The following is a 14095-nucleotide window of genomic DNA, read 5'->3' on the forward strand; positions in this document are numbered from 1 at the left end:
GCAAACTTTTCTATTCCTTCCACCAGATACATGGCACATCCCAGTCATCTACATCCACGGAAGGGTGAACTGCACACTGATAGGAAATGTGAATAAGACCAATGGGCGTATCGAAACCCAGACCACTACGTAAACATTGTGCAGTTGGCATATTGACAAACTGCCCTCCCAGGGAAACAGCACTGTTCACCCGGTCTGGGGGCCAATTCGTGGGCTGGCAGTGCAAGTGTGTCAATGGCCACCACAATATCTCCCCCAAGCACCCACTCCTACCATCAAAAACTCCTGCCCCAGTTCCCACCCACACCACTAGCAATCCGCCCCCAAACAAGGCACATCCCAGTTATCTACAACCACGGAAGGCTGAACTGCACACTGATAGGAAATGTGAATAAGACCAATGGGCGTATCGAAACCCAGACCACTACGTAAACATTGTGCAGTTGGCATATCGACAAACTGCCCTCCCAGGGGAACAGCACTGTTCAGCTGGTCTGGGGGCAATTTGTGGGCTGCCCCTGCAAGTGTGTCCCTGGCCACCACAATACCTCCCCAGAGCACCCACTCCTGCTCAAACCTGTAACACTCCAGCTCCAGTTCCCACCCACCCCACTAGCAATCTGCCCCCGCGTAATATACAATGTTGAAATAACCCAAATTCCATACTTACATCACAAAGGAGAAGCTTGAACTGTACAAGACCTGTAAAGGGAAACATTAACATATAAATTGTCTGTGTCAGCCCAGTCAAAAACCAACCCACCCAGACAGGCCCCCCCAATGGATTGAGCAGTAGGTTTTGGGCACCCTGGGGGCAGATTGGCACACTAATGTGCTCATCTGCGTCAAGGGAAGTTTGGTAAACAAAGAAAAAAAATTCAAAATGCTAGTTTTGGTAGGCTGCATTTTAGGGGGTGCTAAGGGGCACCCTAAACCGCCAGGGAATTCTGTTAAAAGAACGCAGCTGCTCAGGGAGACCCAGTTGAGGAAGTTAATACATGACAGGGATTAAGCCTTGGTGCGAGACAAAGCATGCGCACTGGAACTCCTTACTGAAACCAGAGAACTAAGGCACAGGAAAGCACTGACCCACTTGAGATATGTCAAGCAGAGATATTACGAGAAGGGAGACAAGGCCAACACACTCTTAGCTGCCAGACTTAGAAAGCAGAGGGCGTAAAGAGCCGTTGCGAAAATAAAATCTCAATCCGGAGACACGCTCGTTTACCCGGTCGACATAACGACCCGCTTTGCCAAGTATTACGAGCAGCTATATGCTTCCAGTTGTAATCCCTCATCCGAGGACATGGCTATATTCCTTTCCAAAGTCGTCTCCCCCCACTCACGCCTCCGGACCTAGCGGAGCTCAATGCACCAATCACAATAGAAAAATCCACCACGCTATATCAAATCTCAAAGCGGGCTCGGCACCAGGCCAAGATGGCTTCACCCCAACATACTACAAAAGGATGAAGAAAGCCTCACCCCGTTCTGACCCTCCTGTTCAATGACATTATGACAACCGGGCAGGCCCCGCCCTCCTTCACGGAGGCCAGGATCTTAGTGATCCCAAAGGAAGGCAAAGATAAGCAAGAGTGTGGATCGTATAGACCCATCTCACTGCTAAATGTTGACGCGAAAATGTATGCCAGCATTCTTGCCAACAGATTGAACAAAGTCCTCCCGTGTCTGATTCACAGTGACCAGGTGGGTTACGTGAGGGGTAGGCAGGATCCAGATAATGTCAGCAAAACCCTTGACCTAATGGCATGGTGGGGATGGGAGAGGTGGATCCGACCCTAATATTGGTCGACGCTGAAAAAGCGTTCGACTGGGTCGAATGGCGTTTTATGGTCAACGTCCTAGAAAAGGCAGGCCTAGAACCCAGCTGGATCCAAAGCGCCCGGGCACTCTACAGGAATGCGGTGGCAAGGGTGGTGGTAGGTGGAGTAGCACCCCCCCATTTAACCTAACAAGAGGATCCAGACATGGCTACCCACTCTCGCCACTGGTCTATGTGTTGGTCGCGGAGCCCCTTGCCCAAACCATTCAAAACGAGAGCAAAATAGTCAGCTTCAGGCTTTTCGGTGTTGAATACAAACTAGCCCTATTTAAGGATGACATCCTGGTCTACCTGAACCATCCCTCACAGTCCATACCAGCGCTCTTGTCAGCGATCGAAGAGTATGGCACACACTTCGGGTTCCGCATCAATTGCAACAAAACAATAGCACTACCTTTATCTGACGGAGCAATGAGTCCGACTTCTCACCCAGGCAACTGGGGCTTAAAGACGCCTGGCAATGACCTCAAGTATGAAGTATCTGGGAATAACCATAACCAAACACCTTGACAACCTAGTCCTAGCAAATTATAAGCTGCTCTGGATGCAAATAAAGCAGAATGTAGAGCGCTGGGCCAAGCTGAAGCTTTCGTGGGCTGGTAGGCTCACAACCGTCAAAATGAACGTCGTACTGTGGCTCCTCTTCCTGTTTCAGTCCCTCCCGACTGTCCTGCCTGACTCCTTCCTTGCAGCAGTGAAGAGCACACGCCTTGCCTTCCTGTGGGACTGTAAGAGACCCTGTATCGCATACAGCACACTGATCCTACCCAAAGAAATGGGCTGCCTTGCATGCCCAGACTTCCGGGAGTATTATAGGGCAGCACAGCTGCGGGTTCTGGTAGACCATCTCAGAGAAACCAAAGACAAACAATGGATCCACCTGGAGAACGGATACCTCGCCCCAGTAATACAGGGGGAATAGCTATGGGCCTCCCTCGCCTCCTTCCCACATTGAGTGTTGGATCACCAGGTCCTGGGGGTCTTGTGGTCGATATGGAAAAAAGACAACCCGTGCCTAGTGGGTATCACAACGTGGCCATCACCCTTGAGCTGCATCTGGGCCCCCCCGATCAGAGACCTCCTGATAGACCCCATATGTTTCCAACCACAGTATGAGCAGGGGCTGGTTTGGGCGGGCCAGATGTGGAGAGAGGGCAGATTCCTGACCAGGGAGGAATTGGGACAAGCACAACAGGGTCTTAAAATTAAACCCCTGCCTTTCTGCAATTAAAGGGAGTCCTCACGGATCCAAGATGGAAGGCACAGCTGCAGCGCCCTTTGTCCTCCTTCGAGAACATATTGAACTCACAGTCGGGGACCAAGGGTCTGATAGCAAAGATGGACCAAGCTTTTATAGAAAGAGTCCACCTTCCCGCACCCCGCACCCAAGCACAATGGGATAGCTTGTTAAGCTGGAAAGATAAGCGGGAAGGGTGGCAAGCCATCTACCGAGCGGTCTGGAAATCATCCACTGCAGTCCAGTACAAAATGCATAATTGCAGGATCCTGGCACAGTGGTACCTGACTCCACATCGCTTAGCCAAAATGTACGCGGGCACCAGTCCGTATTGCTGGAGGGGGTGTCAGCAAGTCAGCACTTACTGCACCAGTGGTGGGAATGCCTCCTTATACAGACCTATTGGAAGGAGATCCTAGGGAGTATCAATGAAATTGAAGATATTGACAGAGATCTTTCCCCATTTCTAGTTCTATTTGAGATTGAAAAAGTCGGAGAGCACTGCTGGACTCTCCCCCACATGCCAAGAAATTTGCTTTTAGCAGCACGGGTATGCATGACCATAAAATGGAAGGGAACCTTTTTACCCACCAAGAAAGATTGGCTGCGTAAGGTGAAAGAGATTTACGAAATGGAGAGTCACACAGCAATCCTCCAGGAATCCCACACGCATATAGACATGCAATGGCTCCCCTTCCTAGAATACTGGGAATCGAATGCCATCACCCCACAAATTCACACGCATGCAACCGAAGGGGATCCCGCAAACGAACGCCTATAATAGAAACGCTCCAGCCTCACAAGCAAACTCCCTATTCTTTGTCCCTCACTGAGGCACCAGCACAAACAGTATACCCTGAGCCATCGATATCCGTAAGAGCAATCCACAATGCAGGCCCGCCATACGGTTGCTCCTTGACACTCTTCATCTCCCGCAGATTGCAACCCCTGGAAAAGAGGCCCTGAGCAAAGCAGGGTGGGGGGAGGGGGAGTTCATCGGGGTTCTTTCTATCCTTCCTCTCTTTCAGACTATGAGTCTCATTACGAGTTCGCCGGTCCGGAAACCGTTGATTCTGTGACGACAGTGACACCGTTTCAGCGACTGCAAGGTCTCGGAATGAACAGCCGATTATGGCTTGTCAGTCGCGTGCACCAGACCAACGTGAAAACGGTGTCACCGCCGGCACGTAAACACCCACGGACATACCACCCCAAATGGCAGTGGAATAACCGCAATCGCCCCTGCTGTCACAGACACAGAATTACCAGAAGCGGAAACACCGTGATCGCGAAAACCGGAAAAAGAGAGGCAGCCTTTAAACCACAATCCACTGCCATCCTCACAGACCAGAGGCAACATCACCTCCCTGAGAGCAGTGAAAATCATCCACCACAATGGCATCAAGGATACCTGCAAGAAGACAGCGCAAGCAGAGATTTAGGAAGGCAAAGCTCACAGTGCTTGTGGAGCACATAGTGGACCATGCTGAAATGCTATTCAGTGCAGACCAGCAGCGCAACACCCAGCAACGCCGTAAGGAGGTCTGGGCCGAAGCAGCACGCAAGTGTACTACAGTAGGGATGACCATACGCACCATAAAGAACTGCAGTTGTGGGAGGAGCAGTGCAGCAGTGTCCTGCACCTTGAGGGCATACAAAAGGCATTGGCGACACAGAGGCAGGAGTGAGCCCACCTGTTGATGCCGGTAAGTGCACAAAGTACAAAGCCATGAGTGTGAATGGACCCCAGGAGTGACTCAATACACCCACTGAGGAACACCCATCCCCAGCCAGGGCAGGAGTGACCCAATACCCCCACCGATTAACCCTCCCCCCGCCCAGCCAGGGCAGGAGTGACCCAATACACCCACCGATGAACCCCCCCCCCGCAGCCAGGACAGAAGTGACCCAATACACCCACCAAACACCCAGATGACAAGCAACACGCACTAAATACATGCCCCCCTGGACATGCACACAGTGCGTGACTGAATACAAGCTGAGACACACGCACCCGAGTTCATCAACAGTCAAATGTGTGTACATGCAAGTGGTCACAGATCGTTCAGTTTCATGCATGTGATGGACCCATCAAATACCACCACACAACTAACGGCATGCCCTCTGTTTCCCCACAAGCATGACAAGTGACAGCGACAATGCCCAACAGGCATCGCAACGTCCATCTGCACGTGGGCGACGGAGCCGTCGTGCCGGGACGAGGATGCAAGCACCTCTGGGATACAGGCACCAGCTGCATCTGGCACGGATGCACTAGCCCATGTGTCCATCCCTGTACAGGCTGCTGCCAGACAAGTGGCACACACTCCCACCATGGCCACAGAAACCATCCTGCAGGCCGTCTGCACTGCGGCGGACGCTGCATCCAGTGGCAATAGTGCCCCAGAAATGCAGCCCGAAGATCCAGGACAGGAGGAGGACGACAACATGGATGACCTGTCATCCCTGCAGTTCAGCCCCCCCACACTATACAGCCCCCCCCACACTACAGAGCCCCCCACACTACACAGCCCCATGAAGTCACCAACACCCACAATGGCAGAGATAAGTGCACGCATGCAGCGGATGGAGGAACAGCAGGCCACCCTTTCCCAGCTTGTGGAAAGGCAGCTGGAGGAGTTGAGGCTGCAGCGGGAGGAGGCGATGCAGCAGCGGGAGCAGGCGAGGCTGCAGCAAGAAAGTATTGCAACATTGGTGCGTCGGCTTTCCAGGGCCATCGGGAGTTTTGCCACAACCAATGTCAACTTGGCACGCCATGTCCGGGAGGGCAACAGTGTCATGTCCATGTTAGTGGCCCAGCAGGCGTTTATTGGACGTATGCCACCAGCCACGCCACAAGTGCCGTCCACCAGCACCACCCCATCAAGCTCCGTCACTGGCAGCCCACAGAGGCGCTCCAGTCGGCTGTCTGGACACTCTGGCAAGGATGTTCATGCACATAAGCGCAGCCGGAAATAGTGCCATGTGGGAATGACTGTCCACAAGACATTCTGGAACACATTGGGTGTATGGGGGTGGGTACGTTTGCATGGTGGGGGAGGTCCATTATTGGGTAAGTGGTTTGGGGCCTGGCTGGGGGTGGGTAAGTTTGGGTGGTGGGCAAGGTCCATTATTGGGTAAGTGGTTTGTGGCCTGGTTGGGGGTGGGTATGTTTGGGTGGTGGGTGGGCACGTTTGGGTGGTGGGTGGGCACGGTTGTACAGCTTTCCTATGCATTTCACCTTCTTTCCTGCTTTGTTGACAATAAATCACTTCTGAAAATGAATTTACGAGTGGAGATCCATGATTTCATTTTCTATCAATCAATTTATTGACATGCATCATAATCATGCAATGTTGTTCATGTACAGTCTCTCAATAGTAAATGTGAATGAGTGCATCCCATGCATGTTGACCACCTTGTGCACCCCTGCGAGGGAGTACTGCCATCCCATCCTCATCCCCATCATCATCTTCATCATCCACTTCATCAACATCCTCTGTGTCTGGGGGCAGAGGGATGTTCCTGCGCATGCACATATTGTGCAGCATGGCACACACAAGCACTATTTTACCCGTCTTCACTGGGTTGTACAGCAGTGATCTGCCAGATCTGCTCAAGCAGCAGAACCTGGCCTTCAGTAGGCCAAAAGTCCTCTCGATCATGCCACGTGTGCGGACGTGTGCCTTGTTGTAGGCCTCCTCATGCCTGTTCCTTGGCAATGGCATGGAAGGCCAACATGGTGGCAATGACCTTGGCAAGGGTACGGGGGAGGGCGATGTGTTCCGACACATGGCACAGCAGGGCATCCAGTACCCGGTCCAGTATTCTTGAGAAACAGGGTTGTGACAGCCCGTGCAGCTCACCAACAGTGTGCTGATATGTTCCCGTTCCAAGAAAATGCAGTACCGAGACCACCTTCAGCAGCGGCGGGATTGCCATCCGTATGCTAATGCAGCTGCTGATGTCGTCCTCAATTATGGTGACGATTGACATGATTGTTGGACGGTCCAGCCGGTATAATGTGTGGCTCTGCCCTGGGGTCAGGTTCCAGGGTGAGGCCCTGATGCGGGGTATTGCAGGCTATCTGCGGGGTTGTGCCGACTGCAAGTTTGGGTTTGGTATGGGTGCCGGGTTTGCTATCTGTCGCCTGCACCTCCTCTGCCTCCGCCTCCTCCTCTTCCTCTTCCCCTTCCTCCTCCTCCTCCTCCTCCTCCTCCTCTGCACCATTGCTGCCACCATGTGCACTGCTGCCTGTAGGTTCAATATCCCCAGACCCAATGCTGCTACAATGCTGTTGAGGTACCGCCACAGTGTTCATGGTTTTACCGCCATTTTTGTGGCAGAGTTTCCATGTCCATGCTACTCGTAATGTGCACAGTGTTACGTATTGCCGGTAACTGGGGGTGTCGTCCCGCTGTGTCTACTGATGCAGTTATCGGGTGCGTTGTCTCTGCGGTGGCGGTGGTGGTTTGGGGGTGGCGGTGTTTCCGGGATCGAAGGTCGGAATTCACCAGTCCGGTAAATGGTGCCGGTACGGTTTTACCGGCTACGTTGAAACCGGACCGGCGACCTCGTAATGAGGCCATGTCTCTTTTTGTCTCTTTAATCTTCTGGAAAACGTTAAAACCGTTATTGATTCACTACCACTTCCCCTCATAAGGGGCAAATGTAATGTTCTTATTGTCTCTCTGTGAATCTGAATTAAAAAAATATATATTTTTTTTATGTGGGCAAGGGAGACCCTGCCATACTATCCTGACGTAACATTTTGTGAACACTTCTTTCCTTTCTGGTGAACATTAGTGTGGGCACATTATCCCACACTCTTTTAGTAACTTAGTGGTAAGGATTGGCAATAATTTTTTTTTAGTATAGGCCCCCCTTTTTTTTTTTAAACCGTTATTTATAGGCAGAGGCTTACAACACACCCAGTCATGGACACTTCACAAGGATTTGCAAGAATGGAGTTCGCAGTACACAGGTGCAGTTTTTACATATAAATGTTCCTGAATATGCAGGGCATAAGACAGTGTTAAATAACATCATGGCATTACACATTACTCATGTGATTGTTCAGGCTAGTGCGGATGTGAGTCGCTGTCGGACAGCTTAATGAGGTAGGCACAATATGCAGACCACACATTTTTGGGTCGGGAGCGTGTGGGGAGGGAGTTGATGTATTCCTCTTCGCAGGTCTGTGACCAGGTAAGTGCCTTCAGCCACATGTCAAAGGTGGGAGGAGAGGGGCGTTTCCAACATTGTAACACACATTTTTTAGCCACCATACAGCTGACATTTAGAAATGTACTCATTTTATTAGCACTATCACTTCTCCACACCCCAAACAACACCCAAAACGGGTCAGGTTCAACCGTGGCCTCCACAATGTCAGAGAGAGCCTGCAGGATATCATCCCAGAACCCGCTGAGTTTGGGGCAGGTCCAGAACATATGAATCTGGTCAGCACCTTCAATATGGCACCTGGCACAGGCTTGTGCGCGGTTTTGAGTAAATTTAGCAATTTTGTGTGGGGTATAATATAGCCTGTTCAATAACTTATATTGCATACAGCGAAACCTGAAGTTAAGGGAGACTCCACGCGTATGAGAGCACATTTTCTTCCACGTATCGTCTGAGATCTTGGTACCGAGTTCATGAGCCCATCCATCCCGTGTGGTATGGGGTTGCTAGGCAGATTTAGCTAATAGCATTTTGTACAGAGCAGAGACCACTCCCCGGGCATCTCCCGAGTTGGCTATATAGCCTATTTCCGGCGTGCCCAGGGGTTCGTTTGGGTAGGATGGCCACATGACCCGGATCGCTGCCTGAAGTCTATAGTACTGCAGCATTTCCAGTGCTGACCCAGAGTGACCAGGGCGCCATGTTTGTGGAGTGATGAACTTCCCTTCGGGGAACAGATCGGTCAATGCCTGAAAGCCCAGTGCTGGGCCAAATGTTTATGGTGTGTAGGCTCAAGCCCAGGGAATCCCCAAAGTGGGAACCACTTGTAATAGGTACGTGTGTCAGAGGGATAGTAGCCGAGACCATGCCAGTAAGGTGGTTGCAACGGGGTCAGAGGGAGTGTCTATCTCGTAGCTGCGATGAAGGATCAGTGACATGATGTTTACATCACAGCCCTTTTTATTTGACAAGACGCTACCAGGACTGCCTTATTAATATTTGATAGTCGTTGCTTGCTCCCATCTTAGCTTTAGGTTTAGATTAAGTGTTTTTCTCACCCATGCATATAGTTTAATAAACACCCTTGAACTGTGATCACTTGTGTCTGTCTTTACTGTTGCCACCATGCGTTCCTTACACCTCCAAGACCACTGGCATATTCTGGTGGCTCAGCCGCGGGTCCTCTAATCCTTGCATCAGGCGCCAACAGCCATCTTGCCTCTCTCGCTGCCGAGGCGCTCCTCAGCTGTCAGTCCAGCAGTCAGGAGATCTGCACTTTCATATCACCTGAAATCGCTCAATCCTGACTCACGGGACACTCCGACACTCAGCACGCTGTATTTATGCCATGGGTGAGCCTCATAACCAGATATTTTTCAGGATTTTCATCGCTCCGAGCGGGAGCCACAGAGCCTTACAGCCACATCCGTTGCTCGCTGGCAATGGCCCCACCTTCCATCTTGAAATGGAGATGCATAATGGAATGGAATACTTCTTTGAGGTTAATGTGAGGACTCAATTTTGCTTACCTGTTAACTAGAAGGTTGTTGGGAATGTGCACGTCTGGTGGTAAGTGGCGCAAATTGTGCCTCTCTGTGCCAATTTTGCAACTTCGTCATCCATGATCTTCTGATCATCCTGCAAAATAAACTTAAGGATGGGGTGTGTGATCTTCCCCGAACCCAGGTATTGCCTAATGCCACAACACATGCATGCACAAATAGAGCTTCCTACCCCCACTGGTGGTGCTAGTGGTCTTTTTATCTGCACGTTGTATCATTATCTCCATGCGAACATGTATCCTGTGTTTAGGTTATTCACATTCATATCATGCTGATTGCACAGATTACGACGACCCTAGTCTGAATCATCTTTAGATGTGTATCTCGATAAGATTCTCACATATGTTTCTGATATATTTTGCGAAATTGTGATAGCAATCTGTGGGAAACGATTAATATTGTTAGTGTTGACATGGGTATATGTCATACTAGCAATCAAAATATCACTGCTCACAGACCTTCGTGTTGGCAGGCTTTACAATATTTACTTAGGATGCATATACCTCTAGATAGTAATTGTCTCACATCACCTTTAGTCTATACGTGATAGCTGCAATCTGCTGCAATTTTCCTGTGCAGTCCTCACGCGCGGGTCGCAGGCAGTTTTGACATCATCACGCAGTATTACGCGTGACATCGCACCACCCCCAACGGCAACATTATATCACTTGCAGTTAAGGCAGCAGCCATGCACGTTGTATGGCGCTGCAGTTCTCAGGTCAAGGCATTGTTTGGAGCTTTATTGGAACAGTACCGGTAAGGATACTTCCAATAAGAGGAAATGGAAGTTGATAGTTGTTTCTTGTATAAGGATACAACTCTAAATTACATTTGTTATACCTTTTTTTTCTGGGAACTTTTATTCTCAACTTGAAGTGGAACCATTAACCTCCATGGGCGATTAACCTCCATGAGGTTATCGTGAAGACTCAGGTACCTTTCATTATATCATTTTTTGAAATGCCAATTGTGTATATCACCAGAACATAATGTAGTTAACCTATACATGCATTTGCTGTTTTCCTTTTTCAGTTAGGCAAATACAGCTTGAGCTTTCATGGTAAAATAGCTAAATATTAACAGGATTATGAATGCTCCTGAGGAAATCTATAACATGCTCAATTGTGTTACTTTTTTGTTTTTCTCCCGATATGTTTATATGTGTACTTTTTTAACACTATTTGTGGAATTACTTTGGGTTTGTTAAATATAACAGTGTTTAGTCCTGAAGACAGATTTATATCCGAAATGCATTGGCTATAGGACACTAGATCAAATTGTGTACTGCCTTTTAATGAAGCAATTCAATGAATGAGTCATAAAAAAACAATGACTATGGGAGATGTGATTTAATTAATTGAAATGTTTTGAACTCTCATATGAAGTTCTGCTTGTGTTCAACCCTTTGTCTGTAGTTTGCCCAAAGACCTCTGAGGCTAGCACTTAATTCCCTTAGATAGCTCACTGGCTCATGATTGCATAGTGGAAAGACATCACTAAATGTAAGATGTTCTCTTAATTCATTCCAAAGAATGGGACAGATAGAGACTGGCACTGATGCCACAAATAGTTGTTGGCCATTTTCAGGTCAATGGCAAAAATATTACATCTGGCAGACAAAGGAAGTGACATGGGAACTCAAGTGGATCGTCATGCTGACTGGGAGCAATGTGTCCTATGTTTGTTGGTCAATGCCAAGAGTGTTAAATCTTTTGAGGGGCTATAAAAATAGCTTTCAAACTCATCAAGCTCTCTTCATCAGAAGCAAGTTCAACAGCAAAAGGGCTCCTCTTGGGAGCCATTTTGCTAAGCAGATGTCAAATTTGGCGGCACATACATAGCGCTAAACAAGGCACAATCGTCCCCTTCCTGGTTATCGCTTTCATGACCGGTCTGCACCTCCCCAGGGTTGGGCTCAGTTTCGGGGGTTCCAGGTGTGTGCTTTTATTCACTTTGATTTTCCATTGGTCTGATTTGATAAACTGTTGCAGCTTGAATGTTGTGTGGGCCATTGTTAAGAACATTCAAGGAAGCTGAACAGCCACTTAAAAAAGATAGCACACAATCTTGGGACTGGATAATGCATCTCTCTGTGTGTGGGCGGGAGCAGCCCCAGGTGTGAAGCTGCATCTGAATCTTTCCATCGGCTAAAGCCATTGTGAAAGATGAATTGTATGCAGCAATGATTACAAATTACATTCTCATTGCAGCTGAACAAGGTTCACTGGGCGCAAGTGGGGCAATTATAGACTGGCTTCCTTTGTTCAGGGATATTGCTGCATGGGCTTCTGACCCTCAGGGTTGGAGAGTCTGTCTTTTGTGCCATACAGCTCTTTCTCTTTAACAGCCAACAGCAGTTGTTATGCACAGGTGGCAATCCCCTGCCTGCTGGAAGGAGCTAAGTAGGGGTGACTAGGGAATCCGCTGCATACCACCACCCAGCTTATTAACAACTTGCTCAGAGAGGCACTCGGGCCACTGAGTCACTCCATTACAAGTGCACAAAAGAAGTCAGGGGTTTTCATCACACACCTTCTTTAAGAATAAAGGTTGGGGTGGCAGAGGACCAGGCTAGAGTTGAGCAGTGAGACCGCTAGCCTAGACCACAGGTAGGAGTATAACGTGTAGCACTACCAGGGGATAGAGAGAGCGATTGGAAGGTTCAGCTGCAACTTTGAACCTTTTGTGTTTAGTATTGATATCCTTGTGTCAAGGGGTTTTTGTATCAACGTGCCCCATAAACACAACCTATATATTATAGAATTTTCCATTGCCGTAGACAAAAAAAGTAGTGCCCACCTTCTACCAATTTTTGAACACCAGCAGAGCCATTGTAGTCCTTCATCCTTTTATGAAATGGTACCATTTAAATAAGTAATATTGGCACCTAGTACCACAGGGTTTAGAAGTAGGAGGAATACTGTAGAATGAGTTTTAAATAGTTTTGAATTTAGAGTTAATAATATTTAAACTATATTTGTCTTTCAAATAGGTTGACAAAGAAGCTTTGGATACCCAGGTGAATGACTGTAACATTCTAAAGCAAAATGAAAAGCAAAGACAAGAATTATATGGTATGTTCTAAATACGATGCAATTTACTGCAGTACCAATGTCTTCTTCCAGTCACATCAATAATGCATAGTATTATTGTGTTTTTAAGTATGGGTTTTCATGTGTATTTGAATATAAAGCTCCACACTTCTGAGTCAGTTATTGATGCAGTGAAGGAAGATAGTCGGAGGGTTGTGTGCAAAGACCAGAAACAATGCACTCATGAATTGCGTTCCTATGTATGGGACAGCAATAAACAATGTAAAAGCATTAGCATCTTAGTAGACTTGTTCATTCACAGGCACCAAGCGTTGGGTCTGGAGTAATATTCTCATCTCCCCTGACTTAAAATGTAAACTATTTTATTGCATTGTCTGTAATAGTCGCTTTCCCAGGGCTAGAAAATCAAGTGACTTACGCATATCTTCACTGTGAGCATAAAAGTTGGCCAGAAACTAAATGTATCTGGCAGCGAGATAATCCATGAAGTCAGCGTGTAGTGCAAGAGACAATGGCCAGGACCTGAAGCAGGAGAAAAAAAGACAAAAGACCGACCAGCAAACATATTAGAATGAGAAATTAAAAATAGCCACCTACACCGTTATAACATTTTAGAGTGAATGCTGGGAAAGAAGCCTGAGCTAAAACCCAGAAGCCAACTGGATGCTGGCACAATAGAAGGGATTTTCCAGACCAATCTGACCCCAAGATGAACGTACCAAATAGAATATTGGAAAAAAGGGGGCAGCCACCTCGATGTGGAAGGGTCAATGGACTTGCTGAAGCTGCAAACCTTTGCAGTTCAGAACAAGGGACCTCGTCTCCATTGAATCCTGAATGGGAGACGTAAACTGGCCTTAGTCTCAACTGAATCCTGAATTGGTTACTAAACATGTACCTAGTCTCTGTTGAATCCTTAGTGGAGACTCAGTTGACCCCTAAATGGTAGACTGCACCTGCACCAAGTCTGCATTGAATCCTGAAGTGGAGACTGAACCTTTACCTAGTCTCTGCTGAATGCTCAGTGAAAACTCTACTTGACCCAGTCTCCTTGGTCCCTGTATGGGTCACACTCTGTGCGTTGTTCCCAGTAGACCACAAAAAGCGTTGACAATCTCGAAAGTACTGTGGTCCTCAAAAGCTCCTAGCACCTAAAAGCACTTGTCGGGACACCTGTGGAAACAAGGGAAGGTAGGACATGTGTTGTTGGTGGTTT

At 48.3% G+C, this 14095-nt stretch overlaps 1 protein-coding gene across 1 annotated transcript in view; it reads left to right on the forward strand.

Annotated features, from left to right (window-relative positions):
- Positions 1 to 14095, forward strand: part of RIBC2 (RIB43A domain with coiled-coils 2) — a 387543-nt gene that overhangs the window by 90677 nt on the left and 282771 nt on the right. The window contains exon 2 of the mRNA XM_069628178.1: positions 12819 to 12900. Within this exon, the coding sequence (XP_069484279.1) occupies positions 12819 to 12900 (82 nt within the window). The remainder of the gene's footprint in view (positions 1 to 12818; positions 12901 to 14095) is intronic.

This window comes from Ambystoma mexicanum, chromosome 12, assembly GCF_040938575.1.
Source record: "Ambystoma mexicanum isolate Mex_15411 chromosome 12, UKY_AmexF1_1, whole genome shotgun sequence".
Taxonomy (NCBI): Eukaryota; Metazoa; Chordata; class Amphibia; order Caudata; family Ambystomatidae; genus Ambystoma; species Ambystoma mexicanum.